Genomic DNA, 20,851 nt, shown 5'->3' with positions numbered 1-20,851 from the left:
TATCTTATAACTGAAAGTTTATACCTTTTGATCCCCTTCATTCACTTCTCCTGCCCTTCATCCCCTGTCTCCCTGACACTGGTAACCACTGATCTGATCTCCTTTCATGATTTTCTTTTTTTGAATTTTATTTTATTTTATCTTTTTATACAGCAGGTTCTTAATAATTATGTTTTATACATATTAGTGTGTATATGTCAATTCCAATCTCCCAATTCACCCCCGCCCCCCGCCGCTTTCCCCCTTTGGTGTCCATACGTTTGTTCTCTGCATCCATGTCTCTGTTTCTGCCTTGCAAACTAGTTCATCTGAACCATTTTTCTAGATTCCACATATATGCATTAATATACAATATTTGTTTTTCTCTTTCTGACTGACTTTACTCTGTATGATAGTCTTTAGGTCCATCCACGTCTCTACAAATGACCCAAGTTCATTCCTTTTTATGGCTGAGTAATATTCAGTTGTATAAATGTACCACATCTTCTTTATCCATTGGTCTGTCAGTGGACATTTAGGTTGCTTCTGTGACCTGGTTATAGTAAATAGTGCTGCAGTGAACATTGGGGTGCATGTGTCTTTTTAAATTATGGTTTTCTCTGGGTATATGCCCAGTAGTGGGATTGCTGGGTCATATGGTAATTCTATTTTTAGTTTTTTAAGGAACCTCCATACTGTTCTCCATAGTGGCTGTATCAATTTAGATTCCCACCAACAGTGCAAGAGGGTTCCTTTTCTCCACACCCTCTCCAGCATTTGTTGTTTGTAGATTTTCTGATGATGCCCATTCTGACTGGTGTGAGGTGATACCTCATTGTAGTTTTGATTTGCATTTCTCTAATAATTAGTGATGTTGAGCATTCTTTCATGTGTTTGTTGGCAATCTGTATATCTTCTTTGGAGAAATGTCTATTTAGGTCTTCTGCCCATTTTTGGATTGGGTTGTTTGTTTTTTTGCTGTTGAGCTGCATGAGCTGCTTGTATATTTTGGAGATGAATCCTTTGTCAGTTGCTTTGTTTGCAAATAGTTTCTCCCATTCTGAGGGTTGTCTTTTCATCTTGTTTATGGTTTCCTTTGCTGTGCAAAAGCTCTTAAGTTTCATTAGGTCCCATTTGTTTATTTTTGTTTTTATTTCCCTTTTTCTAGGAGGTGGGTCAAAAAGGATCTTGCTGTAATTTATGTCATCGAGGGTTCTGCCTATGTTTTCCTCTAAGAGTTTTATAGTGTCTGGCTTTACATTTAGGTCTTTAATCCATTTTGAGTTTATTATTGTGTATGGTGTTAAGGAGTGTTCTAATTTCATTCTTTTACATGTAGCTGTCCAGTTTTCCCAGCAGCGCTTTTTGAAGAGACTGTTTTTTCTCCATTGTATATTCTTGCCTCCTTTGTCATAGATTAGTTGACCATAGGTGCATGGGTTTATATCTGGGCTTTCTATTCTGTTCCATTGATCTATATTTCTGTTTTTGTGCCAGTACCGTATTTTCTTGATTACTGTAGCTTTGTAGTATAGTCTGAAGTCAGGAAGTCTGATTCCTCCAGCTCTGTTTTTTTCCCTCAGGATTGCTTTGGCACTTGCTTTTTTTAAATTTACCTGTTTCAGTTCAGGGATTGGCAGATTAAGACTTGTGGACCATACCTAGCCTGCCTTTGTTGTTGTTGTTGTTATGGCTTGCAAACTAAGTATGGTTTTTATATTTTTAAGTGTTTGGGTGGGGAAACAAATAAAAGAAAAGTAATATTTTGTCATATGTGAAAATTATATAAAATTCAAATTTCAGTGTCCATTTGTTAGAACACAGCTATGCTCACTTCTTTATGTATTGTCTTGTGGCTTCTTTTATGCTACAGTGGTAGAGTTGAGTAAAGATTGTTCAGACTTTAAAGCCTAAAATTTTTGCTACCTAGCCCTTTACAAAAAGTTTATCAATCCCTAAGATAATTTATTTTAGACCTTTTATTTCAAGGTATAAAATCCCACTTAACACTGCTTTAGGTGCATTCTACACATTGTGATATGTTGTGTTGAAATTGTTATTAATTTGTGGTTTGGTTCTATTTTTGTCAGAGAACATGTGACTTAAAACCTTTGAAATAGAAATTTATCATGACTGTGCTGTATTGTCTAGCATATGGTCTGTTTTGATTAATACTTCAAGTATACTTATGCAGTTATTGGATGTAGTGTGCTATAAGATCTTATCAGGTAAGTTTAATTCATTGTTCAATTCTTCTATCTCCTTACTGATTTGGGGGGGGGCGGTGTCTCTCCTATCAGTTACTGAGAAAGGTGTTTTAAAATCTCCCTCTATAGTTGTGGATTTTTCTGTCTTTTTAGTACTATAAATTTTTGCTTCACATATTTTCAAGCTATATGATAAGATACATATACATTTAGGATTGTTATGTCCTTTTGGTGAATTGAGCTCATAAAATTTTTATAATGACCCTCATTATCTCTGATGGTACTTAAAGTCTACTTTTAGTCATTAAGCCACATTGGTGTTCATCTGATTTTCTATTTGCATGGTTTTATCTTTTTCCCTCCTTTTAATTTCAGTCTGTCTGTGTCTTTAGATTGAAATTGTGGTTCTTTTAAATAGCTTATAGTTGGGACCTTTTTCTTTGTCCACCCTAGACTTTTAATTGGACTGTTTTTTTTGTTTTGTTTTGTTTTGTTTTGCGGTACGTGGGCCTCTCACCGTTGTGGCCTCTGCTGTTGCGGAGCACAGGCTCTGGATGTGCAGGCTCAGCAGCCATGGCTCACGGGCCCAGCTGCTCCGCGGCATGTGGGATCTTCCCGGATCGGGGCACAAACCCGCATCTCCTGCATCGGCAGGCGGACTCTCGACCACTGCGCCACCAGGGAAGCCCTAATTGGACTGTTTTGCTCACGTGCATTTAATATTATTACTGATGTGGCTGTGCTTTAAGCATTTCATCTTGGTATTTTCTGTTTCTGTCATCTATTCTTTCATTATCCTTCCCTGTTTTCATTTGGATTACTTTTTTTTAAATTATTTGTTTATTTTTGGCTCTGTTAGGTCTTTGTTGCTGCACATGGGCTTTCTCTAGTTGCGGCAAGTGGGGGCTACTCTTTGTTGCAGTGCGCGGGCTTCTCATTGCGGTGGCTTCTCTTGTTGCAGAGCACGGACTCTAGGTGCGTGGGCTTCAGTAGTTGTGGTGCATGGGTTTAGTTGCTCCATGGCATGTGGGATCTTCCTGGACCAGGGATTGAACACGTGTCCCCTGCGTTGGCAGGCAGATTCTTAACTACTGCGTCACCAGGGAAGTCCTAGATTACGTTTTTAAAATTCCATCCTTGTGGCCTATTGGTTTTTCAGCTGTGCTTCTGTAAATTTTTTTTTAAAGTGTTTGTACTAGTCTGCTCAGGTCGACATAGCAAAATATCATAGACTGGGTGACTTAATAAAAATTTATTTTCTCACGTTTCTGGAGACTGGAAAGTCCAAGTAATGTTTTTGGTAGAGTTCAGTTTTGTTGGAAGGTCTTACCCTGGGTTGTAGACAGCTGCCTTCTAGCTGTGTCCTCACGAAGAGAAGAGAGAGACTGCCCACCTTTATGACCTCATTTAACCTTAATTACTTTTTCAAGACCCTATCTCCATGTACAGTCACAAGGGGGTTAGGGCTTCAGTGTATGAATTCGGGAGGGGACACAATTCATTCTTTAGCTGTGGTTGTAGAGATAATTGTGTGCATTCTTAATTTATCAAGTAGAATTAAATTAATATTATAGCAGTTCATGACTAGCTAATGTCCTTGTTGTTCATGTCCTTAGATGTGTTATAAACCCCCCCAAATGTTATTTTATTTGCTTTAATCAGTCAGTAGTCATTTAAATAAACATAAGAAAAAGCCTTTTATATTTACTCACGTTTATTTTTCATCGGTCTTCTCATTCATTCCTGGATCCATTTTCTTTTTTTTTTTTTAAACTTAGCTTGCTACTTAAAATATATATTTAATTAATTAATTAATTAATTAATTAATTTTTTGGCTGTGTCGGGTCTTAGTTGTGGCATGTGGGATCTTTCGTTTTGCTGCACAGGCTCTTCGTTGTGGTGCACGGGCTTCTCTCTAGTTGTGGTGTGTGGGTTTTCTCTTCTCTAGTTGTGGCATGTGGGCTCTCTAGTTGAGGCGTGTGAGCTTAGTAGTTGTGGCACGCGGGCTTAGTTGCCCCAAGGCATGTGGGATATTAGTTCCCAGACCAGGGATCAAACCTGCATCTCCTGCATTAGAAGACAGATTCTTTACCACTGGACTTCTAGGGAGGTCCCCTGGATCCATTTTCATACTAGTTCATTTCCTATTAGTCTAAAGAACTTCCTTTAGTATTTTTTTAGAACTTAAAAAAAATGAGATGTAATTCACTGCTATGTAATTCACCCTTGAAAAGTGTTCAATTTAGTGATTTTTAATATATTCACCAAATTGTATAGTCATGACCACAGTCATTTTAAGGATGTTTCAGCGCTCCAAAAAAAAACCCTGTGTCCTCTACTAGTCACTCCCCATTTTCCTCCAGCCAGTATTCAACCCCACTCACCCATATGCAACCACCAGTCTCTTTTTTGTCTCTGGGTTTGCCTTTTCTGGACATTAAATGGGATCATACAGTATGTCATCTTTTGTGCTTTACTTAGCATAATGTTTTCAAGGTTCATGTTGTAGCATGTATCTGTACATAATTCCTTTTATTACTGAATAATATTCTGTTGTTTAGATATACTACATTTTATTTATCCATTTATTACTTGGTAAACATTAAGGTTGTTTCTGCTTTTTGACTATTAGAAATAATGTTGCTGTGAACATTTGTGTGCAAGTGTTTGTATTGAATAAGTTGTGGGTGTTCATAAGCCCATTCTTTCCCCACTGAATTTATTGTCTTGGCACCCTTGAATTGAATTCAGTTGAAAATCAATTGAGGGACTTCCTTGGTATTCCATTGGTTAAGACTCCTTGCTCCCAATGCAGAGGGCACAGGTTTGATCCCTGGTCAGGGAACTAGGATCCCGAATGCCGCATGGCACTGCCTAAAAAAGAGAAAAGAAAAGAAAAAAAATCAATTGATATAAAAGTGGACAGGTATTACTGAACCTTGAATTCTGTTCAGTTGATTGGTATGTTTAGCTTTATGCTAATTACTGTAGCTTTGTCATAAGTTTTGAAATTGGGAAGTATGAATCCTCATTTGTTTCTATTTTTCAAGATACTTTGAGTTATTTTAGGGTCCCTTGCATTTCTATATGAATTGTACGATCAGCTTGTCAATTTTTACAAAAATCCCAGGTGGGGCGTTGATAGGGATTGTGTTGACTCTGCAGATCACTTTTGGGGAGTATAGCTGTCTCACCTATATTAAGTCTTCTAGTATGAAACTGTGGAATATTAACCCTTTTTTTTCTTTTTTTGTAGGTTGGCTTTAATTTTTTTTCCAACAGTTGTATAATTTTCTGTGTAAAAGCCTTACAATTTTTTGGTTCAGTTTGTTAAGTATTTTATTCTTGTTGATGCTGTTGTAAATAGAGTTGTCCTCTGAATTTCTTTTTTTTTTTTTTTTTGCGGTACGCGGGCCTCTCACTGCTGTGGCCTCTCCCGTTGCGGAGCACAGGCTCTGGACACTCAGGCTCAGCGGCCATAGCTCACGGGCCCAGCCGCTCCGCGGCACATGGGATCTTCCCGGACTGGGGCACGAACCCGTGTCCCCTGCATCGGCAGGTGGACTCTCAACTACTGTGCCACCAGGGAAGCCCCTGAATTTCATTTTTGATGTTTGTTCCTAGTGTGCAGAATTACAGTTATTTTGCTGTGTGTTGATCTTGGATTCTGCAATCTTGCCAAACTCATTTATTCCAATAGTTTTTTTAGTAGATTTCTTAGGATTTTCAGTTCTGTATCCACAGAGTTTAGTATCTCTGGGGAGTTCTGGAACCAGTCTCCCTCAGAACTGGGGGCCAACTGTATACAAGATCATGTCATCTACAAATGGAGATTTTTTTTTTTTTTTACTTCTTTTCAATCTGGATGTCTTCTATTTCTTTTTATTGCCTGATCACCTTGGCAGATTCTCTGGTATAATTACTGTAAGTAAAAGTGGTGAGAACTAATATCCTTGTCTTGTTTCAGTCTAAGGAAGTAGTATTTTTTATGAAGTATGAATTCTTTCAGATGTCTGGAAATGTCTTTAGCTTTGAAGGCTTCTTTTGGTAGATCTAGAACATTATGTTGACTCTTTAAATGCTTTATGATGGGTGTCATTCCATTGTCTTCTGTTTTACAGTGTTTCCAATGAGTAGTTAGTCTGTTCTCATAGTTTTTCCTGTAGTCTAATGTGTCTTTTTTTCTTCCTTGCTTATAAGGTTTTTCTCTTGATCTTTTTTTCAGCTGTCTGATCTTTATGTGCCTAGGTATGATTTTCTCCTTGGTGTTTGCTGAGCTTCTTGGATCTGTGGATTAAAATCTTTCATTTTTGGAATATTTTTGTTCAATTTCTCTTCAAATGTTTCTCCTTTCTTTCTCCTACCTTTTTGGAGGTGCAACTGCTAGTATGTTAAATCATCTGATGTGTGCCATAGGTCTCTGACACTTCTTTTGCTTTTCCTTTTTCTCTATCCTTCAGTCTAGATGATTTGTAAATTTCAGCTCACCTCAGTTTTAAGGGTAGGATTGAACTCCTTTCAGACAGGGCCTTGGGATCTAAGTGCTGTGAGAATGTAAGTTTCTGATTTCAGGCCAAGTTTCTGCATCACTAGAAATTCTGCAAAAGTCCCCTGGAGGATAATTGGTGGGAGCAAGGACTTGTCTTCTCTTTGAGGTCCTCCAGATCTAGTCTGCCCATACTCAGGCATTAATAGTTTGGTTTCTCTGTGTTTCCGCAAAGATTCTTTGCCTATAGCAGCTTTTTTCTCTCTTCACTTGTGCTTCAAGCAATGTAAATGCCACTGAGGGTTGAAAGCAGTAGCAATCTTTGGTCACTTGGAGAAGGCTGGTCCCTCTCTGGAATTCAGTTCATTTAAACGTACTTGTACCCAGAGGTCTTCAGTGGCTTTAAAGAAAGAATAGGATTTTAAGTTTATCTAGTGTTTTGTCATTGTTATGGCAGAAGTTATGGTCTTTGTGAACTTCTGTATTCTAACTGGAAGTGGAAGTCCTCCATTGAAAAATTTTTGAGTAAGGTCAAGATCTTAAGTCAGTTTTGCAAGGAACAAGTAGCTACAGATTGATTTAATGGTTACTTTTGAATATTTGAGGTAAATGAAAGTTTTACAGATAAAGTGACTTTAACTGGGTTAGTGAGTAGTTCTAACCTGTCCTCAAGATACATTGGTATAGTTTATGTGCTTTCAGTGATGAATTGGGAGAAATGAGAAACTAAAAGTTTGTTTTGTTTTTTGATGAATTATAAACACTTAAGTCTAGACAGGTTATATGTCCTTGCCTTCATCCACCCTATCCTTTTATTTTGGAAGAACTAATGCTGGATTCTTTACATTGAAAGTGGGTTTTGCAATTTTAAATTTGAAAAATCACCTGGCACCAACATTGGGACTACAATGGAAAAAACTACTGGCTTGTACATTTTAAAATGGTTAAAATGTTATGTTTTATGTTACATGAATTTTATCTCAATTAAAAAAATCAGTGGGCTGTTTGAAAGGCCCTTCCTGATGTTTATTTTAATTTTTAATTGTAATGGACATTTGTTTTTATTGGCAGTTGTTGATTAGTGTGTACATTTCTAGAGTCTGATTTTGGATCAGTGCAAGCTGACTTTCAAAATTGAGTTCATTTGAAGAATACCATTAGGAGAAAACATGTTATAACATATCTTGCTTTTTGATTTAGTGATGAGTTACTTGTTAAAACTTTACCCTTTAGTTTATATATTTTTCACGAGAAATTGACAGAATATGTAAAAGTGTGATGTTGATAAACTGTTTTTGAGAACCTTGTTTTACAGAGGTTTTTTTTATGAATGGCTCTTGAAATCTGGTATGATTTTACTTGGTTTCCAACAGTCTTTTTTTTTTTTCTTTCCCCTCCTGAGTGTTATTTATGGATAGTTCTGTCCTTTTTAACTCTCCCTCCCCTGTCTCTCCAGTCTTGTTGGCAACAATTTTGAAGATGGCTCCCATGTAACATCACCATTAAACCCAAATGAAAACTTCAATGTTGTCATTAAAGAAGAGCCTCTAGACGATTATGAATATGAACTTGGTGAGTGCCCAGAAGGGGTCACTGTGAAACAGGAAGAGACAGATGAGGAAACAGATGTGTACTCAAACAGTGATGATGATCCTATACTAGAGAAACAGTTGAAGAGGCACAATAAAGCTGATAAACTAGAAGCTGACCATCCTTCTAAATGGCTACTACCAAATAGCCCATCAGGTGTTGCTAAAGCTAAAATGTTCAAATTAGATGCTGGAAAGATGCCAGTAGTCTATCTGGAGCCCTGTGCTGTCACCAAAAGCACAGTGAAGATTTCTGAGCTCCCTGATAACATGCTTTCCACATCTCGGAAGGATAGAACTTCTGCGTTGACAGAATTAGACTATTTGCCTACGTACATTGAAAATTCTAATGAGACTGGTTTCTGCTTAGGCAAGGAATCAGAAAATGGTCTTAGAAGACATTCACCAGATCTCAGAGTGGTACAGAAATATCCCTCACTTAAAGATCCTCAGTGGAAATATCCTGATATATCTGACAGCATTAACACAGAAAAAATACTTGATGGTTCAAAGAGTTCAGTTGGGGACTCATTTTTAGGAAAAGAAGACTTGGGCAGAAAGAAAACTATGCTTAAGATTTCAACGGCCTCCAAGACTGTGAATGCTAATCAGAATGCCCCTCCAAATGTCCCTGGAAAAAGAGGAAGGCCACGAAAACTGAAACTCTCTAAGGCAGGGCGGCCACCTAAAAACACAGGAAAATCTTTAACTTCTACAAAGAATACTCCTACGGGCCCTGGGAGTACCTTTCCAGATGTGAAACCTGATCTGGAAGACGTAGATGGTGTTCTCTTTGTTTCCTTTGAATCGAAGGTAAGATTGTCATTTTCAGCATTCTTTCCAAGGTCAGATGATCATCATTGAATTGTATACTGGCTGATAAATAACTTAGAATATAGTTACTGTGAATGCATCCATTATGCGAGGTTGTGTGCACCGGGAGGGGAGTATCTCCAAAATATTGGGTTAACAGGCATCACTTAAGGTATTTTGTTTGAATGGACTTAAAAAATTATGTCTGTTTTGATTATGATTTTTGCATTGTGTTTAGTTGGAATTTTAAAAATCTTTGGCTCTTAGTGGAATTTTCATTATTATATTATGGACTTTGAAAAGGCATAAATACATGAAAAGTTTACTAACTCTTTTGGGATACTCCATCCACGGATTTTCATCAGCAATAGCAGAATACCATTGGAGAACAAAAAATTAATAGTCTTATTAATTCTGCTGTCACAATGATAGTTTCCATGTTTATTTTACTCCAGCTCTTCAACTAGATTATTTTTCTTTTAGATTGTTGTAGAAGCCTCATCTTTCTAAATTAGCTACACAGAGGTTGAATTCTCTCTGCCTGTTCTTTTCTTTCCTCCTTGTTAATTGCTGAGTAAGCTGTCTTTACACAGGCTCTAAGAAATCAGTATACAAGTTATGATAAATTGGCATAAATACAGTTTTAAGTCAGTTAGCTGAGTATATTATATTTAAATTTTTGCCCCCCATTATTAAAGTGAAAAGTATCAAAATGAAAAAACATTTAGAAAATAGTGAAAAGTATCAAAATGAAAGAAAATCTTCCTAGTTTACTTTTAAACCTTTAGAAGTGATATGAACTACTTCTTTTCTTTCCTTTTTTTTTTTCTTTTTTTAAATATAGGAAGCTCTAGATATTCATGCAGTTGATGGAACAACAGAAGAATCCTCTAGTCTTCAGGCATCAGCCACAAATGACCCAGGTATTATATAATAGTAAAAAGGAGGGGCTTCCCTGGTGGCGCAGTGGTTGAGGGTCCGCCTGCCGATGCAGGGGACGCGGGTTCGTGCCCCGGTCTGGGAGGATCCCACGTGCCGCGGAGCGGCTTGGCCTGTGAGCCGTGGCCGCTGGGCCTGCGCGTCCGGAGCCTGTGCTCCGCGACGGGAGAGGCCGCAGCAGTGAGAGGCCCGCGTACTGCAGGGAAGAAAAAAAAAAAAAAAAAAAAAAAAAAAGGAGGAAGATATTGGGAGTTTGGCTCTAGAAGTGAAAGATGCAATGTGTATTCTTCTATAGTATATAGTAGCTTATTTTATCATTGCTTTCTGAATAGGTTGCAGAGCAAGAATTTCCCATTTGGAAAAGGAATTGATAGAAGATTTGAAGGCTTTGCGGCACAAGCAGGTCATACATCCTGGTCTTCAGGAAGGTATAATTCTCTAAAAAATATACAAGCCAATTTTTAATTTTGTTCTGTTCTCTCCTTCCCCTGTCTTTCTCTCCTCCCCTCTTCCCTTTGCTCCTTCCCCTCTTTTTTCTGTTTTTCCTCCTTTTCCCCATCCTTGATTTGATTTCTTTCAGTCCCTCTCTCAGCTTGCATTTTTCTCTTTTCTCTGTCCATGATTCTTTCCCTTAACTTAAAAACACATCTAGGTCTTTTTTTATCCTAAGAGAAACTTTTCAAACTCTGAAGATACTGTCTTATCATTGTGAAGCTAATATATTATGCATTAAAAAACGTATATCATGATAAGAAAGTGGTGTTTTCTCTTTTCTTTCTTATAACCCCGTTTTATTTACTTTAAATTTTGGTTACTTTTGTTTCTGTGGGGGTTTTGAAGGTTTTTTGTTTTGCTTTTGGAGGGGAAGAGCCTACTTTTTCTGGTATACTTAGTAATATATTTAACTGTGTAAAGAGAAGAATACTTATCTGTCTCATTGTGTGGCTGTAAAAATATTATATATTTCATATTTTGCTGGGGATGTAATTTAAAATTTTCATGATTACCTATTTGGTTGCCATAGTTTATCTTGGCCTTGATCATATCATTTAATTCTTTTTTTTAAGATAGCAAAATTTACTATCCTTATTGCCATCATAGTTAACTACTGACTTCCCGATTTGCACTGTAAATGAATGACTGTAAGCCATGCCCCAATTTTTATTTTCCTTATACCTTTGATTTTAGGTGTGCTTTCTTGGAGTAGTTTATTGAGTTTTTGACTGTTAGTCAATTTTCATGAGAGTCTAAGCATTGTATGCCAACAAACAAAACATTGATGTATAAAACAACCATTCAGTTTCTAAATTAAATGGTAATACTTGAACTTTTGCTTTAATGAGGGACTGTGTGACAGTGTGGTCTTAAAGTATACAAATTTCAATCCAAGTGATAAGGACTGGGTACTGTGGATTGTAATGGAAAATCACAGTCACATCATAGTGGTCTTGCTGGTAATAATGTTTGCTGTCATTTATCGTAAGCTTTCACTTCTGCTATTTTATTTAAATAATATTCTCTTTATCAGTTAAGTTGTCCTTTCTCCCCCCACTCCTCCATTTTTTCCTTAGGTACTCTAATAATATATAAATATTATAACATTTGTATTGCATTCTTTCAACCTAATCCCCCATTTGTTTTATAGTCTTAGTTCTAGAGTTAAATATATTCAGTGCTCCCTGCTGGTCTTTTTGCTCTGGTTTGTTTGCTTATTTTTTCCTGTTTGGGTAAGGTTTGAGTTTTTTCCTTCCCTTATAGACATTTTATTCAAATCTGTAATTTTTTCTTTTTGTGTATTGGGTGTTCAAAGTCAAATGCTTATGGAAACTAAGCAGGTAACATAAAGTGAAATTAGCCTGAATTTGGGGATGGTGTTGGACTCTGGTGGGCTGAAGCATAGGTTCCTGTTCTAAAGGGGCAGTCACATCAGTGGATTGTCAAATGGGAATGTAGGCTCAGTATTTTCAGAAATTCCTATTGTTCTGTAAAAAAGGTAAAGTCAGTATTTTTATGTAACGTGTTTCAGTTTTAAGTGGTGTCAGCTGATACAGTTTTTTGGGCAAAAGTGTGAGGCATCAGTTTTCACCTGCCATACAAATTATGCATTTGGTTTTCAAGTTTGTATTAATCCTCACATTGTTAAAGTTAATTCAACTACATTCTTTTTTTTTTTTGCGCGGGCCTCTCACCGTTGCGGCCTCTCCCGCTGCGGAGCACAAGCTCCAGACGCGCAGGCTCAGCAGTCATGGCCCACGGGCCCAGCCGCTCTGCGGCATGTGGGATCTTCCCGGACCGGGGCACGAAACCGCGTCCCCTGCATTATTGGCCGGCGGATTCCCAACCACTGCGCCACCAGGAAGCCCCAACTACATTCTTATATAGTTTTACTTTTTTAAACAGTTAAATCTGTAATTCATGTGTCACTGTTCATAGTATATGATGTAGGGTTCTAGTTTGGATTTTTTTCTTTATTTTACTTTGGCAGATGTCTCCCCCATCCCCCAACCTTTGCTTCTTAAGACTTAAAATATTAAAAGAATTACGTTAGTTGGGCTAAATATTTGTAGTAACTGATGGTTACTACATCAGTTGATGGTGCCAACTCCAAGTATCTGAAGATAATGAAAATATTCTTCCAGGTCCCTTTCTAAAAACCGATGCTTGCAGTAATTTATTAAATTTCAATTCAGTAATGTTGTATTTCTTTGCTTTTCCATCAACTGTAGAGTTTCATTATTCTTTATAAAATAAGCATCTACAAATCCAAAACGTTTTTGAGATGAAAAAAGCTTGAAAAACTTGAAAAGCTTTTTCAGCTTGCTTTGAAATTGTGGAAGAAATGTTAATTAAGCCTGAGAAAATGTTCTTATTGTTGATCGTTTTATTGCTAAAATAAAATAAGATTCTTAATTTTGTTTTCTACAGTATATTTTTTCTCCTATACTTTGCTACATCAAAATTCGTTTCTTTTCTAAGTCCATCAACCTGAAATTATCATGTTTTTGATCTTTAAAGGTATTTTTGTAAAAGCTTTTCTGTTTCATTGCTACCAAGTCAATTCTATGTTAATTGTTAAGTGAATTTTTTGTTTTAGATAAGTTTTAGATTTGCAGAAAAATTGGTACCATAGTACAGAGAGTTCCCATATACTCAGCATACAGTTTCTCCTGTTATTAACATCTAACATTAGGGCAGTACATTTGTTACAATTAGTGAACTAATATTGATATATTGTTATTAACTAAAGTCCTTAGTTTATTCAAATTTCCTTAGTTAATTTTTTTTGTTCCAGGATCTCATCTAGGAAATCACATTACATTTAGTAGTTGTGTCTCCTTAGGATCTTGTTGGCTGGAACAGTTTCTCAGACTCTTTTGTTTTTAATTACCTTGACAATTTTGAGGAGTACTGGTCAGGTATTTTGTAGAATGTCCCTCAGTTGGGATTTGTTTGATGTTTTTCTCATGGTTAGACTGGGATTATATGTTTATAGGAGGAAGACCACAGAGGTAAAGTGCCTTTCTCACCTCACCTTATCAAGGGTACATATTATCAACATGATTTGTCACTGACTTTTTTTTTTTTTTTTTCCTGTACGTGGGCCTCTCACTGTTGTGGCCTCTCCCATTGTGGAGCATAGGCTCTGGATGCGCAGGCTCAGCGGCCATGGCTCACGGGCCCAGCCGCTCCACGGCATGTGGGATCTTCCCGGACCGGGGCACGAACCCGTGTCCCCTAGCATCGGCAGGCGGACTCTCAACCACTGCGCCACCAGGGAAGCCCTGTCACTGACTTTTTATGTTGCACTCTTTGGAAGTCACTGTGTAGTCCACACTTAATGAGTGGGAAGTTATGCTCCACTTTCTTGAGGATGGAGTATCTGCATAAATTACTTGGCATTCTTCTGCAACCAGAGATTTCTCCTTTCTCCCTCATTTTTATCCAATCATTTATTTATATCAGTGTGGACTCCTGTCAGTTTTAATGTTAAATTCCTTTATGATAATATTCCCAGAGCACTCTGCCTCTTTAGTTACTTAAAAAATACTCTGTACTGTTAAATCAGTGGTTAGCTGGAGTTTTCTTATATAAATGTCTACTTTTCTGTTCATTGTTGGCTAGTTATATAGGTGTTCATTCCTCTGAGTGTATTTTTGTGGATACATCCTATTTAAGTGGGTTTAGCTAGAGGCAGGCATTTTTGGCTACAGTTTATTGTCTTAGGTGACTCTGCTCTGAACCTAGAGGGTTATCTGTTTTCATTTCTATTTTTATGGGTCTTTTTTTTAATGGTGTGATAATATTTCTTTAAGAAGTTGCTCCTAATATGGTGAAAAGGCAAAAGCATTCAGGAGTATGATTTAGTTTAAACTATCATGTGGAAAGGGTTTTATGCTTTTTGGGGGATGTGCTAAGAATTATTTAACTATCTTATTTTTGCAAGATAAAGTTATTACCATTCATATGAAACCGACTGAGTCTGGGTCTCAAATATCTATTACTCAGGGAAGGATTTTCTTGAAGGGCAAACATTTCAAGATGTGCAGGTAAGCTAAATTGGGAATTACTTTGAGCAGTGTCCATGTGCCATTGACCTCTCAACTTTTAGGGCTTTAAAAAAATTGTAAGTATATTTAAAATAAATTTGGTCTTTCTGTTGATGTTTTTAGGATCACTTGGTATCACTTTTGGGGGAAGGTGGCAGTTCAAAGTATAAGTAAATGCAGACAAGAAGATATGTAGGGGAAACAGTCTCTAAATTTGATTGTCTACCTATTTGGCTGTATGGGTACATTTTTAACGACTTAACTCCTTTCTTCTTTCTCTGTAGGCAGCTGTTCTGGCAGTTTTTGTCGATAATAATAATAGAGTACTTTTCTCTTTTCAAGGCACTACAGTATCTCAGTTTATCCTTTGTTTAGGATTCTGTTTCACTTGCATTTCTGCAATATTTTGCTTTCTGGTTCCACTCTGCTCTCCCTCTCTGCCTTTCCTAGTTAATTCCTACTTATTCTAATTTAAGAATTACACTCTTTGTAAAGTTTTACCAGATTGCCTTGGGCTTTTCAAGTATCATTTGTTTTACCTCTTACAGTATTTTATCCTATTGTGACTACTAATGAATCAGTTGGGAATACATAACACAAAAGCTCCTTGAGGTCTGGGAAATGTCTTTTATCTCTGTCATTATCTATATTACAGAGCATTTCAAAGAGAAGGCACAGTTACTTCTTAAAACATGAAACTCAGTGTGGTGGATTGATATTATTATTTTTTGGATTGGTATTATTTCACTGATGAGGAAGCAGAAGCTAAGAGAAATTTAGCCCAAAGACAAGATTAGAAACCACTTGTTTTGACTCTTATTATTTTCTCCCCAGTTGATTGAAACATGAGGAAATAATATTTTATTGATGTTAATTTTAATCACATGTGATTAAAATAAACATGATAAAATGATATTTATTTTAAAGAACTAGAATTACAAACTAATTTATGTGGAGGATATACAAATTAGCCTTAAGAACTTCTGGCTTGTAACCTGCCTAGTGTCTTCACCTTTTAGGAAACCAGTACTATGTAAGCTTTTTATTGGAAACCTGTACCTGTGACTTTTAGTAGTTATTACTACGGCAGTTGATGCTTTGAATTCCTTTTGGTTTCAGTTTTGTTAAAATTTAAGTTAAATACTTTCTTGCTCAATAATATGAAGCCAGTAATTCACAAACAAGGAAATCCAAATTAGAAGATTGTCACTGGTAACAGAAAAAATGCAAATTTAAGAACAATAGGATATAGATTTATACCAGTAAGATTGGGACAATTTTAAAAGTCCAGTGATATAAAATGTTGGAGAGGATGTGGATCAACAAGAACTCTTATTACACTATTGAAGGGAGTATAAATGGAGAGTAATTTGGCAATCTAGTGAACAGCTTCCCAACTAGAGCAGTGTTGCATGTGGTTATCCATGATTGTGTGACAGGTATGCTCTTGAGACACTGATCTCAGAGTGGCCAGACAAGACCAAGGGAAATTAATAACCATAGAACTGGTTGCCTCCAGCCGTAAGCAGCCTCATGTTTATCCCAGTTTGTTGTGTAATCATTGTTTTCTTATATGCCATTACATAAGAAGGATTCAGAATAACTAGGTGTGTCAGTTAGAATTCTTAATCGCAAACATGAGAATACACTCTGTAGGTGAAATAGAATACGGATTTATTAAAGAATATCAAATGACTTACAGAGAGACAGAGAAAAGGAAAAATGCCCAAATTACATTCCCCAAGAGCTCATACCAGCAATCTCACAACATTGGGCAATTACCACCATTTTCAATATGGACACTGAACACAGTATACTACAGCTAGGTTGTTGGTTACTCTTACCTCTAAAAGTTCTTAACTTGGCCAAACACTGTCACTCTCATTAACACAATTCTGCACAGTATTCCTTTCCTCATGGTGCTCTCTTCTAAATTGAAGCCTTTTATGGCTGCATCTGTGTTTTAACACCTCTTCCTTGAAGAGGTGGAGGTTATAATGTGGAAAAGTAATAGCTATAGGAAAGGTTCTCAGAATATTTTGGGCAGCCACATATATGTCAAACAATATCCAGTAAATTGAAGATGAACATATCCCATTACATAGCAATTCCACTCTTGGGTAAATGCCATAAGGAAAAGCTAAATGCACTAGAGAAGCTTTCATACATGTTCATGTGTGTGATGTACATTCTTGTACAAGATGTACAGTTATACTGCAGCATTGTTTGTAATAGTTTAAAATAGGAAACAATTCTCATTAAGAGGAGAATGTTTAATAAATTGGAGTAATTCATAATCTGGAATAGTGTACAACAGTGAAAATAAATCATGCAAAGATAAATGTGTCAACATAGACAAATCTTAGATGTAAAATGTTAAGCAAAAAAAAAAGATATGTAAAATAAATGTTTTCCCGAAAGATTGCCTCTTAACCTACAAATAAGCCATAGTATTTATAGGCTCCATTAACCATAAATATCAGTAAAAATAACTAAAGAATTAGCAGCCTTAATTAGGCCAGAAGCACAGACTATGGCAAGTTTGTATTAGAGGTCCTAGGAAATCTCTGGGCTACAAAACGTTAAAGTACAAAAGATCTGAATTCTGCTATGTTTATGTATTAGTTACCTATTGTTGCTTAGCAAATTACCACAAACTTAGTACCTTAAAACAACCCATTTACTGTCTCAGAGTTCTATGGGTCAGGTGTTTGGGCATGGCTTAACTGGGTCCTCTTCTTAGGGTTTCACAAGGCTGCAATCAAGATGTCAGACCTGGTTCCTCATCAAAGGCTTGACTGGGGAGGGATCTGCTTCCAGTTTCCCTCAGATTGTTGGCAGAATTTATATCCTTGTAGCTCTAGCAGGATGGGTGATATACTTACTCTTATATTATCACATACACATAATCATATATATACATCCTGCCCCTTTTGCCACATTCCATCAGTTAGAAGCAAATCACAGGCCTCACCCACACTCAAGAAGGGAAGGGGAAGAATATGCAAATATGTAATACCCAGGAGGTGAGGATCATGAAGCCACCTTAAAGTCTGTCTGTCACTTTCAATTTTTATTTCATCATTTCTGTTCTCCACTTTTTCTTGATCTCTATTATCCCCCTACCTCACCCCACCCCACCCCCCAACCAAAGATTAAAAAAAACCCAAAATGATTTGTGGTCCTTTTTTCTTGTAGTTGGCTTAAAATTGAATTCAGTGGATCCAGCAATGAGTATTGATCTTAAATACTTGGGAGTACAGCTACCTTTGGCTCCAGCCACTAGCTTTCCTTTCTGGAACCTTACAGGAACCAACCCTGCCTCACCTGGTGAGTGCATAGCGTTTGTAAAGGCAAACAAATTTGTGATAAAAATAAAATGCTACCATTGTTACAGACATATAGGGTACTCTAATGTAGATCTTTTATCTAGTGATGAGTCTTAATGATGATTTATACATTTTAGATGAAATTTTAGTAGCTAATTAGATATTAAATATTGGCTTGCTAGAATTTTGATCATCTTTTTTACTTTTTCTTTTATAGATGCTGGATTTCCCTTTGTTTCTAGGACAGGGAAGACTAATGACTTCACCAAGATCAAGGGATGGAGGGGAAAGTTTCATAGTGCTTCTGCATCTAGGAATGAAGGTAATCAGCTTTTTAAAAATTTATAAATACATTCTGAAACATGTGGCCAAAGACTTTTGTTAAAAGTAAGCCTTGGTTGTTTTTCTTTATCTCCTTTCCATGCTTTAAAATAAACTGAAAATAATTGTCTTGGCTGTTTTTGTTCATTTTCTGTGTCCCATAGTCCCCATCCTGGGGTTCAGTCGCTAACCATATCAAGCTTAAATAATCCTTGCAGCTTTTTCAAAGTGCACTTCCTTTTGGTTCCTACAGTTATAAAAAGCATCATTCTCAAGCATTATTTCAGAACTGTGTACTTCAGAGCTGTATGGTGATTCCCAATAGCATTGTAGTACTTCAAAATAAACTTCTAAATCCAATCTAAAATCTAAATTTTGACTGTATGCTTATTGGTCTCCTTTCTTAGTGCTTTTCCTTTCCCATTACACTTGTTTGCAGTTACACTCTAGCCAGATAAATTTACCATTTGTCCAATATAGTTTTTCTCATCTTTGAATCTTTGTAGTGTTATAATAGTGTAATGCTTCTCTTTCTACTAAACTTGCTTTTTCTTGTTCCATAAAAACTAAATTTTATACTCCTGTTTTTGTGCCCTTATCCTCTTCCCTTGTGTTTTGTGTCAGAATCCAGGTATTGCAATCCCTTAAGTAACCTCTTGGTATTCTGTTGAGGTCAAATTTAAGTATATTTTTTGCATTTATGTTTTTACTTATGTCTCATCTCTATACTAAGGTCATAAGAGGTTGTCGACTCTTAGTGTTAATTATTACTATTGTTAGCACTTTGCAAAATTAATGTTAAATATATGTAATGAGATAATTTTAGATAATGGACTTTAATATAATTAGTATATGACATTCAGTGTCTTTACTTGGCTTTATATTTTTCCTTATTTCCGAGGAGGGATGGTTTGGAAGATTTAGTAGCTTATAAATTAATGCTCCTGGCCTTTTTAAAAAAAATTTATTTAATTAGTTAATTTATTTTTGGCTGTGTTGGGTCTTCGTTGCTGCACGCAGGCTTTCTGTAGTTGCAGGGAGTGGGGGCTGCTCTTCGTTCTGGTGTGCGGGCTTCTTATTGTGGTGGCTTCTCGTTGCAGAGCATGGGGTCTAGGCGTGCAGGCTTCAGTAGCCATGGCACGTGGGCTCCGTAGTTGTGGCTCGCGGGCTCTAGAGCACAGGCTCAGTAGTTGTGGCGCATGGGCTTAGTTGCTCCGTGACATGTGGGATCTTCCCAGAACAGGGATCAAACCCGTGTCCCCTGCATTGGCAGGTGGATTCTTAACCACTGAGCCACCAGGGAAGTCCCTGCTCCTGGCCTTTTTAAGTATATTTTTCTACAGATATAAAGATCTGTCCTAGATTTAAGTATCTGTGTCTCTTTATTTCTAGGTGGAAATTCAGAAGGTTCATTGAAAAACCGTTCTGCTTTCTGCAGTGATAAGCTGGATGAGTACTTGGAAAATGAAGGCAAGCTGATGGAAACAAGCATGGGTTTCTCTTCTAATGCTCCCACATCTCCTGTGGTATACCAGCTTCCCACCAAGAGTACCAGCTATGTTCGAACACTTGATAGTGTACTGAAGAAGCAATCTACCATTTCCCCTTCTACCTCTTACTCTTTGAAGCCTCATTCTGTACCCTCTGTCTCTCGAAAGGCAAAGTCTCAAAACAAACAGGCACCTTTCAGTGGCCGAACTAAATCATCTTATAAATCCATTTTACCATACCCTGTTTCACCAAAGCAGAAACATAGTCATACTATTCCAGGAGATAAGGTTACCAAGAATTCTTCAACCACCATTTCAGAAAATCGGGTGAATAACTTGGTTGTGCCAACTTTAGATGAAAATACATTTCCAAAGCAGATTAGTTTGCGGCAGGCACACCAACAGCAGCAGCAACAGCAGCAACAGGGAACTCGCCCTCCAGGATTGTCTAAATCTCAAGTGAAGCTAATGGATCTGGAAGACTGTGCACTTTGGGAGGGAAAACCAAGGACCTATATCACTGAAGAGCGAGCAGATGTATCCTTAACAACTCTACTTACGGCTCAAGTAAGCATCTGTTGTTTTCCAGAAGCATATTAGTCTTGGCTAGAGAGAATTAGGTAGTCAGGAGAAATGGGAATGGGGCTTTTTGGCAGGAGGATGGGGCTTTTAGTTACCTTAGTGACAACTAAGGAAATGTCTTCCACGTTTGTTCTTCTTTATCAACTAGACACCATGTGTAGATTCCTCCTGCCAGCAGAGGGAGACTGTACAATTGTGCTTTTGAATTGTCCCTCTCCTGTGTAAAGGCAGCTGGCCATTATGAACTTTTCTAGTTTCATTCTCCAGCATGTGGACAAGTATATTTACTGATCTTGTTAAAACAACTTTAAAAACTCTGCTTAGATGGTATTAAATCACAGAAAAATCCCCCCAGTTATAAACCTACAGAGAAAAAGTTACGGTCTTTCATAAAATTTTATATTAAGAAATTTTCATTAATTATTGATTCACCTGTGTTAGCAGCCTCAGTGCATGTGAAATGATATAGCAGCACATGGGTAATTTTTTTTCATGAAATTTCTGTACTTTACTTTCCATTTTTTAAATTCTGTGACTAAATTCTAGAGCTAAAGATCATCAGATGTTGG

At 37.0% G+C, this 20,851-nt stretch overlaps 1 protein-coding gene across 24 annotated transcripts in view; it reads left to right on the top strand.

Moving 5' to 3' along the window:
* The window catches only part of MGA (MAX dimerization protein MGA), a 164,598-nt gene that overhangs the window by 92,910 nt on the left and 50,837 nt on the right, over positions 1–20,851 (top strand). For all 24 annotated transcript variants that reach the window (XM_081227498.1, XM_081227492.1, XM_081227482.1 and 21 more), the window contains exons 3-8: positions 8,129–9,074; positions 9,919–9,997; positions 10,346–10,441; positions 17,759–17,890; positions 18,107–18,211; positions 19,603–20,267. In XM_081227498.1, coding sequence (XP_081083624.1) covers positions 8,129–9,074; positions 9,919–9,997; positions 10,346–10,441; positions 17,759–17,890; positions 18,107–18,211; positions 19,603–20,267 — 2,023 coding nt within the window. The remainder of the gene's footprint in view (positions 1–8,128; positions 9,075–9,918; positions 9,998–10,345; positions 10,442–17,758; positions 17,891–18,106; positions 18,212–19,602; positions 20,268–20,851) is intronic.

The sequence above is a fragment of the Mesoplodon bidens genome (assembly GCF_964165515.1).
Source record: "Mesoplodon bidens genome assembly, chromosome: 3".
NCBI classification, from domain to species: Eukaryota; Metazoa; Chordata; class Mammalia; order Artiodactyla; family Ziphiidae; genus Mesoplodon; species Mesoplodon bidens.
Note: the sequence above shows the minus strand (reverse complement) of the source record. Positions and strands in the feature narration are given on the sequence as shown.